A 13,959-nucleotide genomic window follows, 5' to 3' on the forward strand; every position below is an offset into this window, starting at 1 on the left:
AAAAAATGTTAAGTCTAGGGATATAATCGTCAAATCAATCCAAAATTATAATATATATATATATATAAGTTTCTCTCTCCCCTCTTTCTTTTTTGTTGCCTTTCCTTCTCTCTTCTCTCTCTCTCTCTCCCTTTCTTTTTTTCTTTTTTCTTCCTCTCCCCGAGTGCAGGCTTCTCTCTCCTCTTTCTTTTTTATTTCTTTCCCTTATCTCTTTCTTTCTTCTTCTTTTTTCTCTCTTTCTTTTCTTCTTCTTCTTACTCTCACCGAGTTCACTCTTCTCTCTCTCTCTCTCTCTCTGTCTTTCTTTTTTTTCTTCTTTCTCTCTCTCTCTTTCTCTCTCGCTATTTGACCCAGCTCCAACCGAAGAATCTATGAAATGGGTTTTGGTCCACTTGGGCCTGGAGCTTGTAGGAATGTGATTATTTGAGATTGGAAGTGAGAGAGTTTGGGAACAAGGAAAGATCATGAGAAGGGTTGAAGGGAGGCTGTGTGAAGAATTTTCACCTGCATATTATGGGCTCTGCACTGTTGGTGAAATGCTCAGTGCTGGCACTACCCATCTTGCAATCACGCCTCTTGATGTCTTGAAAGTTAATATGCAGGTTTGTTTTATTGATTAAGAGAAGGGAAGGAAATAAAAAAGAAAGAGGAGATAGATGACTGAACTCGGGGAGAGGAAGAAAGAAGAGAAAAAGAAAGAGAGACAGAGACAGAGAAGAGAGAAGGAAAGAAAACAGAAAAGAGGGGAGAGAGAAACTTATATATATATTTTATAATTTTGGATTGATTTGACGATTATATCCCTGAATTTAACAGTTTTTTTTAACAGAAGGACTATTTGAGAGCACCTATATTAACGTTAAGGACCATCAGTGATAAAAAAAAACTTTAAGGATGCAATGTGATAGTTTCACAAACGTCAGGGACGTTTTGTGATAATAAGCCTTATCACAAATATAGATGGATTTGACATTATACTGTTGGAAAAATGGCTCACCTAAAAGGATACAAAGTTTTTTTTGGCGCTCAAAGGATGATTTTGAATCTGCCTAAAAGCGACCGGTCGCTGGACATTTGCGACCGGTCGTTTTGAAGCAGATTCGAAGTCTGGAAGCAAAACTGAAGAGCGACCGGTCGCTAGTTCTTTGCGACCGGTCGCAGGCACACGTGCGACCGGTCGCTTAGAAGCAGATTCAAAGTCTGGAGGGAAAAATTCTGGCGACCGGTCGCCCATTCCTGACGACCGGTCGCTCCAGTCGTGCTGTGATGCTTTGCTTACGTATTTTCAAATGTCTTTTCAATGGCTATCGCTTTCCACGAGTTTGCAGGTGCTTAATGGATCACTTCTGAGGTAAAAGAGGGTTGACTACCTGCTGGATAGTTGGGAGAGCACTCATGGCTAATTGGTTATCCTATTTTGATTAATCTCCTCTCCATTTTCTGGTTTAATGGAGGTGGCTGAGTGGGATTGTATTACCTACCTAATCTGACCCTTAGTCTAAGTGGTGACTAAAAGGAAAGAACGTGGAGGACAATCAGATATCCTATCTCTTGTCCATTGGCTTGTGTAGGTAATGGGATGAAGTAAGATAACACAAGGGAGAAAGAATGTTGAACAAATGTAGTGGCAAAAGCTGGAAACTAGTTAGAGTTTTCTGGAGAGAGCTTTGTTCAGAAAAACCAAGGGGAGAGCAAGAGAGTTCTCTAAGTGTATCAAGGTGTTGAGCAAGGGTGTGAGAGAAACAGATTGTGAGGGTAGTGTTCTAAGGGGGTTTCCTTTTGTAAACCAAAGTTGTAACCTATCTTTATTAGTGAAATTTCTCAAGGTGATCACCAAAGAGGATGTAGGCAATTTGCTGAACCTCTATAAACACTTGTGTCATTTGTGCTTGGTTAATTTCTGTGTGTGTGTGTAAGACTCATCCATCATTGAGTTCTTTGTCTAAAGTCCATCAACAACAAGATCTTAAAAGGGCAGTGAGTTAGTCTTTAATTCACAACATATACAACTAACGGAATTTATTATGTGAAAAGTGGTTATAGGCTAGAGATGTAAAAAAAAAAAAGGAGTGTAGTGGGGCTGTTGGCTCCTCTTGGGAACTAAGAATACGAAATGCTTTCTGGAGAAAAGTTTGGTCCCAAGAGTTACCACAAAAACTCTTATATTTTAATTGAAGAGCTATTAAAAATTATATTCCTTGTAAATCTAATATGCTAAAAAGGAAAATAATCTCTTATGACTCCTGCCTCATTTGCAATGTGAATTCTGATAGTGTATTACATGCACTGTGGAGTTGTCCTAGTGCCCAAAAAGTTTGGAAAAAAGTGTAGGGAGGCTTTTACAAGTGTGCACTTTTCCAACTATGAGGATTCATTTGAAGTTGCCACTATTTATGTTTCGAAGTACGAAATGCGCCTATTTTTATATATCTGCTGGAGTTTATGGCAAAACAGAAATAAAGTGATTGTTATTATTAATGATTTCCTCTTTCGCAAAAATAAAAATATATAAACAAAATGCTATGTACATAGTAGTACTAACTAAAACACCATGATGCAAATATTTACAAATCAAACAGGAAGCCGAGATATCGATTTTTTGGACCTCTCCGCCTTCGCATTCAGACATTCGAACGGCGTTTTAGCAGACCTTAACGACGTCTTCCCAAACACACCATCTCCGTCACCGCCTTACTCCCTTAGGAGACTTAACGGTAACGGAACTCCCCCTAGCCAAAAACGAGGGCGTTCTTAACAAAGCCCATGAGTCGAACCACCCGGTTTGATTATCCACATTGCTTTTCGCTTCACCGCCGCCGCACCTATACCCCTTCCTCGAACTCTCAAGGCGAGGCAAAACGACGTCGTAGCTATTCGAACGTCTCAGCTTATTTATCCCGAGCGAAATCAGCTGTCTCCTCACCTCCTCTGGCAGTCTCAAGGTGTACCGCTCCGTGTTCCCTCCGAGTTGACTCAGTGAGTGACCCGTCGAGTGCGATCTGGGGAACTTTCCAGAGATTCCCGACCTCGCTGTATGTGTAAGGTTCGCAGTCTCAACCGCTTGTGGGTCCCTGCTCTGATTTTCATACACATTGACCACGACGGCGTCGTTCCGAGCCTCACCGACTTCAATCTGGCTCGTCGTACTCGAACTTTCCAGATTCGGATCGTTGTGTGGCTCGGGAACTCGCGAGTTCGATTCGGCCGAGAGCTTGGCGCGGCAAACCGGACACGTCACGTGAGCTGCTAACCAGGCGTTGATGCAGTCTGGGTGGAAGACGTGATCGCATTTCGGCAGCAAACGCAGCGTCTCGTAGTCGTCGAACTCGCCCAAGCACACCGCGCACTCCAGAGCTCCCTTCCCGATCTGGAGATCCTTGACGGCGGAGTAGACGAGGATCGGGAAAGTCTCGATCACGGCAGGGTCGAGGCCTCGCCGGCGGGTAACGGTAGCCGGAGCTGCGGTTCCGGCCGATTCGATGTCTGCGGCCTCGGCGCATCGGCGAACGTAGATGATGAAGAAGGCCACCAAGAAGAAGGCGCATAAGATGAACACAAGGATCATGGCCATGGATGAGGTGAAAGTGGAGAGGTAGCCATAGCCGTTGTTGTTCTGTGATTCCTGGGTGACTTGCGCATTAATGGCGTAAGGGAAGGCAAGCAAGAGCGTGAGGAGGCTGAAGCTCTTTATCAGTCCTCGCATTTTTCACAAACAGTTGGTAGTGAGTGCTGCTCGTATTAAGGGAAGGGAAGGGAAGGGAAGGAAAGAAGGCAAAGTTGGAATTGGGTAGTAGAGTGCCACGTGGCACGATGGTAATACATACGGCTGCTGAAGCAGGTGTTGGTTTTGCTTGGGGAGCAAGAAGAAGGGGGGGCTTCGTGTGCGGTTTGAACTCCTGGGATTAAATATTGAAACCCGGTTGAGACACGAAAGTAGTGAAAAAAAAAGTAATCTCAGCGGACGGTTGGATGAGACTTGAGAGAAAGCGATGGATGTAAGGGGATAGGAGGAGGAAGAAGAAGATTGTCTGGAAGAATCTGATTCTACGTGGAGTGGGGGGACAGTGGGTAAGCGATGACATCAGCAGAGCTGAAAGAGATTGAAAGGTAGAAACGGCTCTCTCTCTCTCTCTCTCTCTCTCATGAAATTCATGATGTTTGCTTGTTTCCGAAACTCCTTTTGAAAATATAAAATGACAAATTTGGTTCGTTTGGGTCATTTGGATGATTTTTGAGCCTTTCAGATGAGAAGGAATATGAGAAGTCAATTGGTAGTTTATTTAGACTTGGTGGGAGTCTGGCCTCAGCATCTACAAAGTACCCGCAGGCCACTGTCCAGTAAGAATTCCAATTTGGTCCTTTCAATTTTTCTGTATGGCAAAGTTTTCTATAGGTATTACATTTTTCTCTGATGCAACTTGATCTTCTTTGATGCATTAAGCAGTGGCAGATTAAGAATTTTACTTTCATGAGGACGAACTTAATTACGTGACAATAATTGAAAACGCAAAAATAAAATCACCCATAAAAATAAGGGTTCCATTTGTATTCTTTTTTCATTCTGAAGGGGTATGGGTCTAATTTTTTGGTCGGTTTGATTAGTAGATGATTTCTCATCAACACACAAGAAAGCTTATCCTTGCATGGAATTCAGAAGCAAAGTTGAGATCCAAGAGATGGTATTAATACACCTAGAGCTTAGGGAAGAAAATGGAAGATACGAACATAGACCTAATCAGTGCAACAAGTCTCTCCAAAAATAATTATGTTATTTTGGACCTTTCCTTTTAAAATAAAATTAGTAAAATTGCAATCTAGTTATGTTAATCGTGGAATGTAAGTTTTTCTGGTTGATGACAGTGTTTAACGTTGGCGGCCCACAAGTTTCCAAGTAATAGCAGCTGGTAGTGCGAGAAATATTCTTGAGAGGTCCATAACTAAACAATTCATGGAGATAATAACTTGTCCCCAAGAAAGGGCAGATAATAGGTTAGGGCGGTCAATTGGTAATTATTTATTGCCATGACGATGATTGGCGGCCAATTGCTACTTATTTATTGCCATGATCATGACTATTATATCTTCATTATCTTCATGAAGAAAGCAAGTTCATTTAAGTAATGGAAAGCCAAAACGTGGAAGATTTAATCTGTCATTGTCATAAACACTTTCACTGCTACTGTCACAAACACTATCTTCAAATGCTCCCAAATTTGGATATTATGTAGTAGACATTCAAATGAGCAACTTAATGAACATGCAAGTTCCTCATGAAGAAAGGAAGTTCATTTGAGCATTGCACGTTGCTCATTTGGGCAAATTGGGCAAGTTGATTGGCAAATCGAGCAGGTGAACATGCTTCAGTATTTGATATCTTGAGAATGCTACACTTGTCCAAAATGCTCTCAAATTTGGACACGTGATGTAGACCTCTTGATGAACAACTTTCATGAAGAAAGAAAGTTCATTTGATCTGACTAGAAGTCTGGGCTACCATATTTAGCCATATATTGGCCATATTGCATGAAACATAATTCCTTAATTTATTATTCTAGAGCGCAAATTTTCAGTTTTGGCTCAAAAACTTGAGGTAACTCGATATAATTAAACTCCAAAGTAATTAGGATTTAAACTGATATATTTATTCTTCTCTCAAGGAGGGATATATATACTACATACAAAGTGGGTACAAATAGGAAATATGTACAAAATCTCATAATTCTACTCAAATTAGATAATTACAATAAAATATAAATTTTATTCCTAATAGGAGCAAATTCTGTTGCTAATAGGAACGTTGACTTTGACTCACGCCAACACTCCCCCTCAAGTTGGTGCATAGATATCGATAATCCCCAACAAGTTAAGTGAGTCTTCAAGTCGGCATTTTGACACAGCATGGGTCAACATATCTGCAAGCTACACCGAAAAAGGCACAAAAAGTATAGAAATTAACTCGGCACGCTGATTCCCAAGCACCGGATACCAGCACCCGACACCGACGTTAGGTCTTCTACTAGCTCGGCACGCCGACCACAAAATATCCACGTTGACCAGCAAACACACAGTTGGACTGAACCCACCCCCTTGGTCAGCTCTCTTTGCCCTCGTCACACTCTGCTCATAGCTCGGCTCTCCCTCTCCGGCTATGCCGAACGCAGTTATGGTACCGAGAAGTGTAATCCAGAAGTTCGAATTGAATTGCCCAAGCGCGTAGCCGATTTGGGCTAGGATCTTCTGCACCGAATGCCTCAACAGCAACCGAAGCCCATGCTTGAAGACATCGGTGAAGAAGACCACCTCACCTTCTAGATTACTCAAGGACTCCAGCGGCCCAGGGATTCGAATCACTATCAAATCTAGAATGTGATACTCAGCTCGAATTTTCGCCAACTCACCCTCGGTCAAGGCGTTCGGCTCCAGAAAGTCCACACAAAAAACAGGACCCTTCGGCTTCGCCATTGGCACTCGCTGCTTGCCCGTAACAACAGTCAACACCCCTTCTCGCAGCAATCGAAACCTTAGCCGCCTCGGCTCCGCGACCGGATGTCGAAGGCTCACAACTTTGAGACCCTAGACAAGAAGTGCACCCAGCTTCGATAGGCAACTTTTGTATCTTCTACTATTTCAACATCGGTGCTCTCAGAATCGGCACTCTCAAGCTTTGCAATGGAGCTTTCCGAAGACAACTCTCCCTCAAAAGCCCCTGGGCTATCACTATACTCTGACTCCGTATTTGACATCTACAAACAGAGGCGAAAGGAAACTAAATGCCATGCCAAAATCAAACTACGATCCTAATGCTTAAAAGCTCATGCTAATTTACGTTCATACATATTCATAAATGTTCTTGCAACAATTGAAGACATGCCACCAGTTTGATTCAATTTGAAACAAAATAGAGCAACATGCCTTGTTAGTACGGTGGTTGAAAGTCGCCGGAAATCGCCATTGCCTTGAAATCTTCGCCGGAAATCGCTTGTGCCGTCACAATACACTCGTCGGAAATTGCCTCTCTCAAGCTCTATTTGCTCTCCAAATTCTAAGTACTCCTCTTACCGTCCCTTCGTCCTATTTATAAGACGAACCTAGCATCGGGAAACGAAATGACGAGACCCCTTGAACCCCTCCCGACACGTGTCAACCATGCATAGGGAAGCCTAAGAGTCGAAACGTCCAACCTGAAGGGACGTTTCAACTCTCAGATTTTTTTCAAGCGTGAACACCATCTACATACGGCAGGCGCATAGGGGTAGAGTCCTCACTCACCCTTCGTGCCGAACGGCAGGCGCACAGGGGTAGAGTCCTCACTCACATTTTGTACCGAATGGCAGGCGCGCATGGGTCGAGTTGTCACTCACCTTTCGTACCGAACGACAGACGCACAGGGGTAGAGTTCTCACTCACCTTTTACGCCGAACGGTAGGCGCACAGGGGTAGATTCATCACTCACCTTTCGTGCCGAACGGCAGGCGCGAATGGGTCGAGTTATCACTCACCTTTCGTGCCGAATGGCAGGCGCACAGGGGTAGAGTTTTCACTCACCCTTTGTGCTGAACGGTAGGCGCACAAGGGTAGCGTTTTCACTCACCCTTTGTGCCGAACGGCAGGCGCACATTTTCAGTTTTGGCTCAAAAACTTGAGGTAACTCGATATAATTAAACTCCAAAGTAATTAGGATTTAAACTGATATATTTATTCTTCTCTCAAGGAGGGATATATATACTACATACAAAGTGGGTACAAATAGGAAATATGTACAAAATCTCATAATTCTACTCAAATTAGATAATTACAATAAAATATAAATTTTGTTCCTAATAGGAGCAAATTCTGTTGCTAATAGGAACGTTGACTTTGACTCACGCCAACACTCCCCTTCAAGTTGGTGCATAGATATCGATAATCCCCAACAAGTTAAGTGAGTCTTCAAGTCGGCATTTTGACACAGCATGGGTCAACATATCTGCAAGCTACTCTGAAAAAGGCACAAAAAGTATAGAAATTAATTCGGCACGCCGATTCCCAAGCACCGGATTCCAGCACCCGACATCGACGTTAGGTCTTCTACTAGCTCGGCACGCCGACCACAAAATATCCACGTTGACCAGCAAACACACAGTTGGACTGAACCCACCCCCTTGGTCAGCGCTCTTTGCCCTCGTCACACTCTGCTCATAGCTCGGCTCTCCCTCTCCGGCTATGCCGAATGCAGTTATGGTACCGAGAAGTGTAATCCAGAAGTTCGAATTGAATTGCCCAAGCGCGTAGCCGATTTGGGCTAGGATCTTATGCACCGAATGCCTCAATAGCAACCGAAGCCCATGCTTGAAGACATCGGTGAAGAAGACCACCTCACCTTCTGGATTACTCAAGGACTCCAGCGGCCCAGGGATTCGAATCACTATCAAATCTAGAATGTGATACTCAGCTCGAATTTTCGCCAACTCACCCTCGGTCAAGGCGTTCGGCTCCAGAAAGTCCACACAAAAAACAGGACCCTTCGGCTTCGCCATTGGCACTCGCTGCTTGCCCGTAACAACAGTCAACACCCCCTCTTCTGGCGCAGCAATCGAAACCTTAGCCGCCTCGGCTCCACGACCGGATGTCGAAGGCTCACAACTTTGAGACCCTAGACAAGAAGTGCACCCAGCTTTGATAGGCAACTTTTGTATCTTCTACTATTTCAACATCGGTGCTCTCAGAATCGGCACTCTCAAGCTTTGCAACGGAGCTTTCCGAAGACAACTCTCCCTCAAAAGCCCCTGGGCTATCACTATACTCTGACTCTGTATCTGACATCTACAAACAGAGGCGAAAGGAAACTAATTGTCATGCCAAAATCAAACTATGATCCTAATGCTTAAAAGCTCATGCTAATTTACGTTCATACATATTCATAAATGTTCTTGCAACAATTGAAGACATGCCACCAGTTTGATTCAATTTGAAGCAAAATAGAGCAACATGCCTTGTTAGTACGGTGGTTGAAAGTCGCCGGAAATCGCCATTGCCTTGAAATCTTCGCCGGAAATCGCTTGTGCCGTCACAATACACTCGTCGGAAATTGCCTCTCTCAAGCTCTATTTGCTCTCCAAATTCTAAGTACTCCTCTTACCGTCCCTTCGTCCTATTTATAAGATGAACCTAGCATCGGGAAATGAAATGACGCGACCCCTTGAACCCCTCCCGACACATGTCAACCATGCACAGGGAAGCCTAAGAGTCGAAACGTCCAACCTGAAGGGACGTTTCAACTCTCAGATTTTTTTCAAGCGTGAACACCATCTACATACGGCAGGCGCCTAGGGGTAGAGTCCTCACTCACCCTTCATGCCGAACGGCAGGCGCACAGGGGTAGAGTCCTCACTCACATTTTGTACCGAACGGCTGGCGCGCATGGGTCGAGTTGTCACTCACCTTTCATGTCGAACGACAGACGCACAGGGGTAGAGTTCTCACTCACCTTTTACGTCGAACGGTAGGCGCACAGGGGTAGATTCATCACTCACCTTTCGTGCCGAACGGCAGGCGCGCATGGGTCGAGTTATCACTCACCTTTCGTGCCGAATGGCAGGCGCACAGGGGTAGAGTTTTCACTCACCCTTTGTGCCGAACGGTAGGCGCACAAGGGTAGCGTTTTCACTCACCCTTTGTGCCGAATGGCAGGCGCACAGGGGTAGAGTCCTCACTCACCTTTCGTGCTGAACGGCAGGTGCATAGGGGTAGAGTTTTCACTCACCTTTTGTGCTGAACGGCCGGCGCACATGGGTAGCATTTTCACTCACCCTTTGTGCCGAGCGGCAGGCGCACAGGGGTAGAGTCCTTACTCACCCTTCATGCCGAACGGCAGGCGCACATGGTTCGAGCTCTCAGTCACTTCGTTCCAACATCACTTCTTGCATCAAATTTTCCAAGATACTCCCTATCTTTGTAGATGTAGCATTTGCTGCCAAATGTTCTCAAATGCTTGACATTTGGTTTCTTACCTTTCCATAATTCATATGGAGTGTTCTTCGTGTGAGGCCTGAAAAATACACGATTAGATGTTTAGCATGAAGTACTAACAGCCTCAGCCCAAAAGTGATCAGAAAGTTTAGCACTTTTTAACAACACACGAGCCATGTCCAACAAAACTCTATTTTTTCTTTCAACTACCCCATTTTGTTGAGGTGTAATTGGCGCAGAAAATTCGTGTTTAATACCTTTTTCGCTACAAAAATCAATGAAAGATTGATTCTCAAATTCGGTTCCATGATCAGTTTGGAGTCTAGTGATGCACATATTACTTATATGTTTTTCATTCAAAATTCTTTTGTACAGTATGCAAAAAGATTTGAAAGCTTCAGATTTCTCATATAAAAAATTTACCCATGTAAAACGTGAGAAGTCATCCACCAACACAAGTATATATTTCTTTCCTCCTCAACTAGCCACTTGAATGGGACCAATAAGATCCATGTGCAGCAATTCCAAACATTTAAAAGTGGATATCAAATTTGTAAGTTTATGAGAGTTTTTGGTTTAATTACCAAGTTGACATCCCTCACAAATTCCCTCATGTTTACCTGAAAGGTTAGGTAATCCTCTTACACATTCGTTTTTGGACAATTTGATCAAATCTTGATAGTTCATGTGGCCTAGTCGACGATGCCATAGATCCAGGGGATATGTAATTGTCCTAAAACACACTTGAAAAGCTTCATTAGTAAAAAAACAATAACAATTATCATTGGATCTTTTTCCAACCATCACACCCGCTCCTTCTTTATTATTGACAATGCATTGAGTTTTAGTGAAAGTTACCTCACCTACTTCATCACACAATTGGCTTACACTGATTAGGTTGGCTTGAAGATTTTCAACCAGTAAGACATTTTCCAAGATTGGGTTACCAGTTGCCATAATCTTTCCTTTGCCCAAAATCTTGGCCTTCCATCTCCAAAAGTGACCATCCCACTCACATTTTCTGTAGATATTGCAGAGAAACAAGATTTGTCACCAATCATGTGTCTTGAGCATCCACTGTCAAAATACAAAGATTTAGGTTTATGATCAAAAAGGGCAGTGAAGACAACAAAACATTTGACATCTAAACTTTCAGTATTTGAAGTTGATAACAAGCAGTTTTTATTTTCCTTCTTTCTCCACACTATCTTTGTTTTTGGTAAGGATAAGGAATGAGAAAGTTTAGACAACCTTTTTACCTCTCTTACAAGATGTGAAATCTTGTTTTGAATGCTTACCTTACCTCCCTTGAAAGATTGTGGACTTACTGAATTTTTTCTGAGCAATTTGCATTTCGGACGAATATGCCCATGAGTACCACAAAAATGGCACGTTGGTATGAATTTCCGAGTTCTTTGAAAACCTTGAGTGTCACTAGGAATTAATGATTTTACGAATTTTATGATGGACACAGCGGAAGTCTTCTTGCTTGAATCAAATCCTAAGCCACATTTGTCACCATCTCGTCGACCCATGCTAATCATTTTATCGACTTTTTCTGCACCAATAGTCAAAGCAATAATCCTTTCTTTTGAATTTTTAAGTTCAAGTTCCAAGTTTTGTTTATCAGTGGTAAGGGAGGCAATTAACATATGTTGGTCAGTGCATTTCTTGTCTAAAAATTGAATTTTTTCGTTCATACCTGTACTTACCATTCTGGAAGCAGTATCAAAGGATGGCAGCTTGTCAGTAATCCTGCTTTTTTCTAGTTTTAACACAACAATAGTTTTGATAAGTTCTACATTCTGTTTGCTGAGTTTTTGAGAGGCAGCCAGCAGATCCTCATATTTTTCCAGCACAAATTCAATATCTAACCCTTCATCATCATTTTTCTTTGATACTTCGTCCAGACTAACAGTGGTAATGAGAGCAACGGTATTCTCCTCATTTTCAGATTCTGACTCACTGTCGCTCCATGTTGCATTCAATGCCTTATTTTTGCTGTTCTGTTTCTTCTGTGTATTGGCACATTCAGAAGCTATATGTCCATACCCTTCGCATTCAAAGCATTTGGTTCTCTCTTTAGAATTTCTCCTTTCAGTAAACTTGCGAGATTTAAAGTTTCCATAAGCAAGATCAGAATACTTATTTTTTGAATTTGTACCTAACTGAGTTTTTGAGTCATGCATTCTTGAATTCTAGCTCTTGAAGAACTTCTTAAATTTTCGTGAGAGAAAAGCAAACTCTTATGCATTAAATTCTTCATTTTGATGATCATCTTCCTCTTTGTTCACCATGTTGAAAGCAACACTCTTGTTCTTTTTTCGGGGCCAGATGTTTCATTTCATAGGTTTGAAGAGAGCCTATGAGTTCACTCACTTTCATAGTGTTTAGATTCCTAATCTCCTCAATGGCTGTAACCTTTGGTTGAAAACGTTGAGGCAACGATCTCAGAATCTTTTTCATGACTCTGTCTTTTGAAATTTTTTCACCTAAGTTTGAACAAGCATTCACAATAACACACAATTTAGCATAAAATTCAAAAAACATTTCATTATCACCCATCACCAGAGTTTCAAACTGTAGGTTGTATAATTGGAGCTTGGGGCCTTTTACTGTGTCGGTTCCTTCATGAGTTACCTGCTAAATATCCCAAGCTTCCTTAGAAGTATCACAACCTGAGATGTATTCAAATTGATCCGAAGAAACAGCAGTAAATAAAGCGTTTAACCCCTTTTGGTTATTGGTACTGTGTGTGACTTCTGCAGTTGTCCATTCCTCTCTGGGTTTAGGAACAATGCGTTCTTCATCTCCTTTTCCAGTGGTTTTTGTAGGTTCAGAAAATCCATGAACCACAGTATTCCAGACACGTTCATCCAGAGACCATAAAAAGGACTTCATTTTAGCCTTCCAAGCACCATAGTTGTTCCCATCAAAAAATGGTGGATGCACAATTGAGCCTGCGGCACGCTCCATCCTGAGGTATGTCAGATCCTGCTGAGAATGTTCAGCAACTTGCTCTGATGCCAATTGAAAATACCTATAGGATGGCTTAAAACACTTAAAGCATAAAGTCTGTGTTTTACGTAGTTAGGAGTATTACAATAATACAAATAAAACACGACAAGGGGATTGATACGATGTATCAATCATGTACAGTTCAGAATGTAAAAGCAGAGAAAAACACAGAAGGTATTTTACGTGGTAAACCCCACCTCAGGGGAAAATCCACGGGACCTGATAGTCCAAGGGAAATCCACTATAGAACGATGATTACAAGAAGTATACAAACTTGTCCTAGACACTCTAGACAACGTACCAACTTCTTCATAACTCAACTTCTCGTTAAATTTCTCCTTCTCTCTTTATGTTGAATCCGATTCTTAAAGCAATCTATCCAAGCTCACTGGAGGTATGAGAATTGTGTAACTAATGCAAATGGATGCAAATGAATGCAAGAACAAATCACCAAGATAATCTTGCTCCTGATGATTTATCCTTATGAACAACAAAGCACAACAATTTTCTTTTGTGAACATAAAAACTCAAGAAATACTCTAGATGTAGAAAGTTGTATTGAATGAAAACCAAGCCTTTCTTTTTATAATGGTTTTCAAAACTGGAAACAAGATCAATTAGTTCCTAATCAACAGATTAGTTTTCCAAAAGCAGACTAATTGATTTCCAATCAAAGAATACTTTTAATGTTTAAAACTGGAAAGCAATTTATCAAATAAATCAATCTTTCTAAAAATAAAACGTCTTCTTTAATCATAATGTTAATCAGATTGTGAGTTTGAAATAATGCTTGAAATACCACAATCAGAATGCATGATTGAATGAAGAATTTACCTTAGTGAACGTTGATTGACATATAAGTCTTCAGAGCATATCTTGGAATTTTGACAGCCACCATCACAACTAATTTACCATCTATACTTAGTCTAATTTGTCTCTAGGAAATTGGCAATCACATAAACAATACTAACACGTTGCTCATAACTTCAGTAA

General features: G+C 41.9%; 1 protein-coding gene and 1 pseudogene across 1 annotated transcript; both read right to left on the reverse strand.

Annotated features, from left to right (window-relative positions):
• Positions 1 to 2,448: 2,448 nt before the first annotated feature.
• LOC110746339 (RING-H2 finger protein ATL32-like) lies at positions 2,449 to 3,836 on the reverse strand. Its single transcript, XM_021946552.2, is given in 2 exon segments — positions 2,449 to 2,691; positions 2,693 to 3,836. Coding segments are annotated over 2 exon segments (1,131 nt in total). The 5' UTR covers positions 3,704 to 3,836; the 3' UTR covers positions 2,449 to 2,571.
• Positions 3,837 to 8,616: 4,780 nt separating this feature from the next.
• On the reverse strand, positions 8,617 to 12,849 carry LOC110746767 (uncharacterized; annotated as a pseudogene).
• Between the last annotated feature and the right edge of the window lie 1,110 nt (positions 12,850 to 13,959).

Source organism: Prunus avium, chromosome 6 (assembly GCF_965620075.1).
Source record: "Prunus avium chromosome 6, drPruAviu1.hap1.1, whole genome shotgun sequence".
NCBI classification, from domain to species: domain Eukaryota; kingdom Viridiplantae; phylum Streptophyta; class Magnoliopsida; order Rosales; family Rosaceae; genus Prunus; species Prunus avium.